Below are 9,629 nucleotides of genomic sequence, written 5' to 3' on the forward strand. Positions count from 1 at the left end.
ATTCATTCATTTATTTGTTTGTTTGTTTATCTGTTTGTTTATTTATTAAATGAGATACTGCATGGAATAGGCCCATCCAGCCCTTACAGCCACGCCTGCCCCAGCAATTCCCCAGTTTAACCTTGGCCTAATCACAGGACAATTTACAATGACCAATTCACCTACCAACCAGAACGTCTGTGGACTGTGGGGTAAATCCCTTTCTTTGCCCTCATGATTTCATACACCACTGTAAGGCTATCCTCTGACTCCTACACTTGTATGTCCAACCCCTCCCTATAGCTAAGGCCTGGCAACATCCTCATAAATCCTCTTTGCAGTCTTTCCAGCTAATGACATCATTCCTGTAACAGGGTGACCAAAACTGAATGCAATACTCCAAGTACAGCCTCGGTAAAGACTGTACAATTGCAACACAACATCCCGTCCTTTACACTCCATGCCCTGACTGATGAGAGCCGGAGGTTTACGTGTTTCTTCACCATCAAGGAACCATGTCTCTGTATTCCTATGTCCTGCTGTTCAGTAACACTCTCTAGAGCAGGGGTTTGTTATGCCATGGACCAATACTGTTAAGCAAAGATTCCGTGGACCCCAGGTTGGGAAGCCCTGATCTAGGGTTTTACTGTGAAAGTTGTGGACTAGTTTAACAAAAATAGACTTTGCCTACTGTAAGTTAGACACTTTCCTGAGCCTCGTAAACCCCATCCTATTTCGATCTCAATAGTTGTTCTGTTTCATCCTCTTGTTGACAGTTGGTTTTGTGCCCAATGCAACACATGCAGACCTAAAGATTAGTCATTAGTGTGCTCTGTCTGTGGGATTGCAGACATCACACTGCAGCAATCTTATCACAGAGTCTGACTCTTTTAGATGGTACTTATGGTGACATATATGTATTTTGATAATAGATCTACTTTGAACTCTGAAAATTACTGTCTTATCTTAGGTTCAGCTCTTGCTGAATGATCTTTGGACAAGCTTTCGTGAGTTGGATCAATTTAATACTGGTTTTGTTAGCAAAGAAGAATTCAAAGACGTCCTCATGGACCTTTGTGTGGCACTGAATGATCAGGCCTGTGAGACGATCACCAGCAAGTTTGACCATGGGCAGGACCGGTTAGTAAATCTTCACTGGTTGATTTTAAAATATATTTCCTCACATGGCTTACACCAGAACAGTCAGATTGCATTAATATCATCATCATTATGTGCCGTTTCGTACAACATGGGCGATCATGGTCTCCATGCCTGTGATTGTTCTTTGCAAATTTCTCTACAGAAATGGCTTGCCACTACCTTGTTCTGGGCAGTGTCTTTACAAGATGGGTGACCCCAGCTATTATTAATACTCTTCAGAGATTGTCTGTCTGGTGTCAGTGGCCATGTAACCAGGACTTATGATATGCACCGGCTGCTCATACGACCATCCACCACCTGCTCCCATGGCTTCATGTGACCCTGACCAGAGGGCTAAGCAGGTGCTACACCTTGCCCAAGGGTGGCCTACAGGCTGGCAGAGGGAAGGAGCACCTTACCCCTCCATTGGTAGAGACCCCACCACCCACCGATATGGGTGTCCAATAGAGATCCACCAAAGAAGTGTTGTCACCTGTATTCATGAAAACTACCTTGTTATTCCTTTTTATTGCACTGTTTATTTTGTAATTTATAGTAATTTTTATGTCTTTCTACTGTACAGCTACTGCAAAACAACAAACTCAACATCACAAGGCTCTGATTCAATGAATGTGGCGTTCTGTCCATAGTCAAAATTGCCAGTGATCCTCTGTAAAGCAGGGGTTCCCAACCTTTTTTTATGCCATGGTCTCTGAGGCCCTCCATTGGTCAAGGTTGATCATGAATGTTGCATGCTAGCTGCAAAATGCTTTTGAGCCTTTAGGGCAGGTTGTTCCACTGACCCCTCGGAAGATGGTAGGGGTCCCCTTGGCATAGGTTCCTTAAGTTGTCATAGCCGGGGGAGGTAGTGGGGATAAGCTCCCACTACCTATTAAATGCTCCCAATGGCGTGCATCTCAAAGAGCCTCTGACAACCGTCCACCTCCTGGCCTTCATGTGCTGATTAGCTGCTAAGCCCGGCAGAACCATTTCTATCGACAGAAGGGGCAAAGGCGGGTTCCTGTCACCTTAAAACCAGTTGCTTCAGTAGATGGGGCCTGTCAGCCATGGTTGACAGCTCACCTAGGAGAAGGGAAACTCTGATCTCAAACCTCTGCTGCCTTGCAGCTATACCCACTCATGGGGAAGGCTTTGGGAGTAAACCCCCAAGGGAAAAATTTGAAGCTGGAGTCCCTAAGGCAGTCCTACATTGAGTTCAACGCTGACTGGCAACTCCTGCAATGCTGCTGGTTCCAAACTGTGTTGGTCTCTGCCATTCCTTTGGATTTATCAGGTGCGTGGAGAGGGGAAGACTGCTACAGGGACTGCAGCTTTCTCTCCATATCGTACTGCCCTGGCTTGTTTGTGTACTGGCTTATGCAAAGCGTGGAAGGCTAACGCACAACATCCAGGGTCGACCCTGACGAATGGAGGCCCTCAGAGACCATGGCATAAAAAAGGTTGGGAACTCCAGCTTTTACCTCAAAACAAAGTGTAGAAACATGTCACAGGCAGTACATGGCAAAAAATGTAACACAGAGAATGTCAAACATTTTTGTGACATTGGGAAAACAGTATTAGAGTTTCTTAAGTCAGATTCAGATTCAGTTTATTGTCAGTTAGAAACCACAAATGCAATGCAGTTAAAAAATGCGACAACGTTCCTCCAGAATTATATCACAAAAGCACACGACAAAGACCACACCAGAAAATCCACATAACATTTGGCAATCCCCAATCCAGAGTCCGGAGAGGCTGTTGTGTATTAATATCGCGCTACCATCTTAGCTCGTTTCCCAGAAAGGAGCTCCAAACCCACCAGACAAAACAAGATCAAAAACTAAAGCTACAAGACCTGCACAAAACCACATAGTTACAACATATAGTTACAACAGTGCAAACAATAGCATAATTGATAAAAAAAAAACACACCATGGGCACAGTAAAAATAGTCCAAAGATGTTAAAAGACTATAAGTTTGAAAGAAACCACCACACAGTTTCCACAAGTCCTCAGGGTCCTGATAGACTCGTCATCCCACGCAGGCGGCAGAAGGGAATACCCCCGCTATGGACTTCCACGGCGCCGCCCGACTCAGCCTCGCAGACGCAGCACACAATGAAAGCTTTGTCGAACCCAGCCTCGCAGACACAGCACACACTGAAAACGCCCCGACCGCAGCGGACTCCGTGTCTGTCGAACCTCCAAGCCTCCGGCCATCCCCTCCAGCACAGCTTCTCCGAGCGTATTAAGATGCCCCAACCAACGGCCACCGGCAATGCGACCCCGAGGACTGGGGGCCTGTTCTTCTCAGCAGAGACCCAGACCTCACAGCAGCAGCAGCAGCAAAGAGGGCCTTCCTGGAGATTTCCCAATGTTCCTCCGTGCTCCCACGTCCGTTTTTCATCAGATTAGGATTGCGCATGGCACCCCGCTTCACAAATAACATATCAGCTCCAGAGTGGCCGCTGCAAGCTGTGTCGCGCCGCCATCTTGGCTCAAAAGTGCCCAAAAATGTAAGATTTAACCTCAGTTGTTGTAGATGTAGAGATGAGTACAACTGAGGTTTGTCAGACTGACGTTGACTGCAAATAAGGTTACTGTTTCTATTGCTCACCAGAAAGAGAAGTTCAAACAATTCCAGGAATGTTTGATACGGTTATTGGTAAACCAAAGAATACCCATAAGGCTTTTGGCTAGAAATTTGCTTAAAATGTACAGCACTCCAGATTGAACCATAAATACCTTCTTAGGGCTTAACTTTTCAAGGGAGCCTTGGTATAGCCTTGATATTATTTGGTTCTGCCCAACATTGTGGGCCAAAGGGCCTTTTCCTGTACTGTTCTATGTTTGGTATACGATAATTGGGCAGCTGGTGTGGCAAACCAGATAAAACTAGTAGTCGACAGCAGCATGGTAGTGTAGTGGTTAGCACAACGCTTTGCAGCACCAGTGACCGTGGTTCAATTCCAACCGTTGTCTGTAAGGAGTTTGCACGTTCTCCCTGTGACCATTTGGGTTGCCTCCAGATGCTCTGGTTTCCTCCCAGAGTCCAAAGACATACTGGTTGATAGGTTAATTGGTCATTGTAAATTGTCCCGTGATTGGGCTAGGATGAAATCAGGGGATTGCTAGCTGGCGTGGCTCGAAGGACCGAGATTCTGCGCTGCATCTCAATAAATGAATAAAATAACAAATCCATGTGGTGGATTAAATGTCTCCTTATGTAACGGGATGAATTATTTCCTAATACTGAAACACAATTCTGTTCACAGCAAGGTCCTCAGTGTCTTAATAACCAACAGTGCATCCAAATCCATCTCCAGTTGTTGCAATAACAAATGCAATTAACAGCTTTGGTGATTTCATGCAGTATGAAGTAATACTTTTACTTAGCAATAGTTAGCAATACTTTCCCTTACATTAATTGCATGCCCTCTGTTTAGGATCTCTTATGTCGAGTTTCTCCAGCCTTTTGAAGATCGAAGGAGATCATTCAGGCTTGACAACTCAAAAGCCCAAAAGCAGATGCAGCCAGAGATTGCAGTGTACACGGAATCTGTGCATAAAGGCCTGGGTACCATTACAGAAAAACTTCGAAGGAAGGTAATAGAGGGATTATCAGTGTCCTTCGGTTGACTATCTTGGCAATTACATGTGGTATCAAGCAAGGAATTGTCAACAGGTTCACAGCAGGTGACAAATTCCAACAGAATTGTACTTTGGATTTGAAGCTATGCAGCTTTAATCACTAAATTGTGCAAAAAGACCACAGTCGAAATATTAAAAGACTTGTCATATCTAGCTGAAAGTTCAACATTCTAGTTCTGTGATTGAAACTGAGCTAAAATGATCACCTCTGAAATAGCAAGATGTAAGCCATTTTATACACCTGCAATTGTAACCCTAGCATGTTTTCAAATTCATCTATAACAATAGTAAAATGAGAGCTTAATTCAGCAAGTCAGCGGGTCAGGCAGTGTCTGTGAGGGAAATGGACAGGTGACGTTCAGGATTGAGAACATTCATCAGTCCTGAAATAACAGACTCTATTTCCCATCACATATTTTGTATAGCCCGCTAAATTCATTCAGGAGCCTACTTTCTGCTTCAGATTCCAGCATCTTCAGAATTTTGTGTCCCCAGCAATAATAATACTTGACTTCTGCACATCTGAATTGAATCCAGTGCTATCTAGATTACTGTAATATATGGGTGGTATGGTAGTCTAGTGGGTAGCACAACACTTTACAGAACCAGTGACCCAGGTTCAATTCCTGCCACTGCCTGTAAGTAGATTGTATGTTCTCCCCATGACCACATGGGTTTCCTCCGGGTGCTCCAGTTTCCTCCCACAGTCCAAAGTCGTATAAGTCAGTAGGTTAATTGTAAGTTGTCCCACGATTAGGTTAGAATTAAATTGGGGATTTGCAGGGTGGCGTGGTTTGAAGGGCCAGAAGGGCTTATTCCACAATGTGTCTCAATAAATAAATATCAGGATGGAGAAAAAATGGACTAAGTAGTTTTGTTTGTTTCAAGCAAAGCATCAATTTGGTAAGAGAAAATCAGAAATCTGAAAAATAGAGATGTTTCTGGCTGTTGCCAGTTTTTTTTCATTCCAATGATTTAAAATGGTTTTAAAATATTTTGATAACCTATTAAGGGTGGATACCTGAATCCTCTGCTTGTTACTAAGATTTCCTTCTGCTTTCCCTGCAGTTAGCCGGCAACTGGAAAACATTGGACAGAGTCTGTAAAAAACTGGATTGTGCTAGTACTGGATTTCTTACGCTGCCTGAATTTCAATCTGTTCTTCAACTCTGTAATATAGTGTTGGATGAAGAGGAAATATACCAGTTAATGTCAAAATATGATGAAGATATGGTTGGTAAAATTAAATATTCAAAACTTATCAACAAAATTTACAAGACTCCATAAACACAATTCATTTTAATTGTTCTGTGTGTTTTTGTTGGTAATGTGATAGATTCCACAGTACTAAGCTCAAGTACTATTGAAATTTTACTTGGAATTTTTAATCCTCCTAAATGTTACAGAAGAATTAATAAAGGCTTAAGAAAATCATTTATTTCTGAGGTCTTTTGGACTCTTTCTAACAACTGCAGTTTGCTGATAATTTAATGTGAAAGAAATTAATTTAATCCAAGAAATATTTTTGGATTGACAATGTGCATAACACAGTAGAGGCTCTCCTGATAGCGCCAGGAGCACAGGTTCGATGCTGACATTGTGTGTGATCTATATGGAGATGTGTGTTCTCCCTGTGCTGGTGGGTATAGGGGAGAGTGGATACAGAAACAGCGGCTGGAGTGGATGGTGGATTATATGGCATTAAGTTATAGAAAGAATGGACCTTATGATCAACATGGATCACGAGGGAGATTGTTGACCAAGATGTAAAGAGTTCACTATGCCAAAACATTATGGAGTGTATGACCATTGGTGCGCTTTGCTGGTTCAATGTTGTATTCTCTTTATTCTACTCTAAATAAGCAAGCCAAAAATTTTCAGGGCAGGACAAGCAGGCTAATGCCAAAAGGGCAGAGCATTTAGGTAGATCAGTAAATTGGTGTATTATTGCCACATTTAGACTCAGGATCAGGTTTAATATCATCATCATATGTCGTGAAATTTGTTGTCTTTGCGGCAGCAGTACAATGTAATACATAGTAATAGAAAAACTGTGAATTACTGCAAATATATATATTAAATTGTTAAATTATTTAAGTAGAGCAAAAATAAAAGTAAAAGAAGTAGTGAGGTAGTGTTCATGGGTTCAATGTCCATTCAGAAATCGGATGGCAGAGGGGAAGAAGCTGTTCCTGAATCATTGCCTTGTGTGTCTTCAGGCTTCTGTACCTCCTACCTGATGGTAGCAATGAGAAGAGGGCATGTCCTGGGTGATGAGGGACCTTAATGATGAATGCGGCCTTTCTGTGGTACCACTCCTTGAAGATGTCTTGGATACTACGGAGGCTAGTACCTATGATAGACCTGACTAATTTTACAACATGGTATGATCTTGTTCTGAGGTACATTGAAAATCTTTGTTTTGAGTGCCATCTTCCTCACTGCCAATCAACACAGGTGCACTTCAATGATGTATGCTTAGCCCTCTGCTCCACACTCTACAAATATAGATGGTGATGAGAAGACATATAGGAGTGAGATAGATCAGCTGGTTGAGTCGTGTCACAACAACCACCTTGCACTAAACATCAGTAAGACCAAGGAATTGATTGTGGACTTCAGGAAGGGGAAGTTGAAGAAACGCACACCAATCCTCATCGAGGGATCAGAAGTGGAAAGGAGCAGTTTCAAATTCCAGGGTGTCAGCTTCACTGAGGATCTATCCTGGGCCCAACATATCAATGCAATTACAAAGAAGGCATGACAGCGGTTATATCTCATTAGGAGTTTGAGGAGAATGGGTATGTCACCAAAGGCACTCGCAGATTTCTGCTATGGAGGGGTCACTGCACAGGATTGGAAAAAGCTGCAGAATATTGCACTAGACTCCCCAGCATCCAGGACATCTTCAAAAGGTAATGTCTCAAAAAGAGAGCATCCATCTTCAAGGACTTACATCACCCAGGACTTGCTTTGTTCTAATTGCTACCATCAGGGAACAGGTAAAGAAGCCTGCAGGCACACACTCAACGATTCAGGAACAGCTTCTAACCCTCTGCCATCAGATTTCTGAATGGACATTGAACCCATGAACACTAACTCTGTTAATTTTCTTTAAATATCTTCACCTCATCACCTGGGTATTGGGGTAGTGCAAGGGAAAACAATAAGAGGATGCAGAATAAAGTGTTAGAACTATAGAGAAAGTGCAACACAGGTAGATAATAATTTGCAAGGATATAACAAGGTAGATTGTGAGGGAAATAATCTCTCTTTTCATATTAGAGGCCCATCCAATAGTCTTATCTTCATTATTTGAGGTTTGTCCCACTATGGTGGTGTAGTCTACAACCTGCAGATGGAGTTAGAGCAGAACCTGGCCACACATCCGTGCGTGTATAGGGAGTGACGTAGGAGCTGGGCATGTATCCATGTGGGGCATCGGTGTTGAGGATAATCATGGGGGAGTCAGGATGGCTGGTTGTAACAAGAGCTTTTCTTTGGGAGTTCAGGAAGTTGAGGATTGTTATCAGGAATGAAATTCAAAAATGCTGGGAATACTCATTAGATCAGGCAGCATCTGAAAGTTTGACTAACTTCTATAGAAGAGATGTGGAGAGAACTGACTGCATCACATCCTGGTATGGAAACACCAGTACCATTGAATGGAAAAATCTACAATACGTGGTGGATATGGCCCACTCCATTATGGGTAAAGCCCTCCCCACCACTGAGCACATCTACATGGAGCGCTGTCACAGGAAAGCATCATCAGGGACCCCCAGCACCCAGGCCATGCTGTCTTCTCACTGCTGACTCAGGAAGAAGGTACAAGAGCCTTAAGACCTGCACCTCCAGGTTCAGGAACACTTGTCACCTCTGAACCATCAGGCTCTTGATCCCTGAGGTCATGTGATGGCCTCTTTCAACAGCGTATAAAAGGAATACGCATCGCTGTGACGTAGGTCACTTCGTGGCTTCATTCGTCAGTGACTCCGTTCTGCTGCGTATTTGATTTCATGACGCAGTTTTGTTTTAAACTGGAGTTTTAATTTCTACTGTAAGAATCGTTGTGCCGGCAGTTCTGAAAATCGCTGCCAGTTAAAGTCCATTCAGAGAGTGAAGAATTATCAAAGTTCGGGAAGCTGAAGGATCGAGAAAAGTTGGTGTTGTTGGCAGTAAAACAGGTTCGACCTTATTTGATCTTCATTCGGAAGGAATTGGTAATCTGCACCCACGAGAGTCGCTGCTGGAAGAGCAGAAAGGACTGGGGCAGTGAGTTATTTGTCAGAAGGAAAAGGTCAGTCCATTTAAGCCATTTTATTTCCTTCATCATAAATCCTTTGGGTAAGGCATATTTCGGCTGGGATCAGCAGTAACGTCGTGACGTCGAGGAATTCGCTATTTCTAGGAAAATCTCTCCTAATTGACTGTGTAAATCATTTGGGCTTTTGCATTTACTACTTTTAAGAACTGTGTTTGCATTTCTCGTTTTAAGAACTGTTCGAGCTGCCGTATAGCAGCTGACTTCCGGTTAAGTTAGTCGTTTGTTTACTTTTTTTTATTTGTGCAGTGTTTTATTTGTTTATAAAAAAACCTGTCTCAATTCTATATTCATTGTTGCTGAATCGTAACAATTGCTTGATTGTTATTATTTCTTTCTTCTTTTGTATTTGCCCCATTTGTTGTCTTTTGCACAATGGTTGTTTGTTTGCCTTGCTGGGTGTGGTCTTTCATTATGATTCTTGGGTTTACTGAGTACGCTCGCAAAGGAACAAATCTCAGGTTTGTATATGGTGACGTGTATATGTACTTTGATAATAAATTTACTTTGAACTCTGATATCTGTGGAAAGGGAA

General features: G+C 42.7%; 1 protein-coding gene across 4 annotated transcripts in view; it reads left to right on the top strand.

Moving 5' to 3' along the window:
• The window catches only part of LOC140715474 (EF-hand calcium-binding domain-containing protein 6-like), a 74,276-nt gene extending 68,091 nt beyond the window's left edge, over nucleotides 1-6,185 (top strand). For all 4 annotated transcript variants that reach the window (XM_073027718.1, XM_073027721.1, XM_073027720.1 and 1 more), the window contains 3 exons: nucleotides 950-1,119; nucleotides 4,566-4,725; nucleotides 5,839-6,185. In XM_073027718.1, the coding sequence (XP_072883819.1) occupies nucleotides 950-1,119; nucleotides 4,566-4,725; nucleotides 5,839-6,057 (549 nt within the window). In that variant the 3' untranslated portion in view covers nucleotides 6,058-6,185. The remainder of the gene's footprint in view (nucleotides 1-949; nucleotides 1,120-4,565; nucleotides 4,726-5,838) is intronic.
• The last annotated feature ends 3,444 nt before the right edge of the window (nucleotides 6,186-9,629 follow it).

Source organism: Hemitrygon akajei, chromosome 23 (genome assembly GCF_048418815.1).
Source record: "Hemitrygon akajei chromosome 23, sHemAka1.3, whole genome shotgun sequence".
Classification (NCBI taxonomy): domain Eukaryota; kingdom Metazoa; phylum Chordata; class Chondrichthyes; order Myliobatiformes; family Dasyatidae; genus Hemitrygon; species Hemitrygon akajei.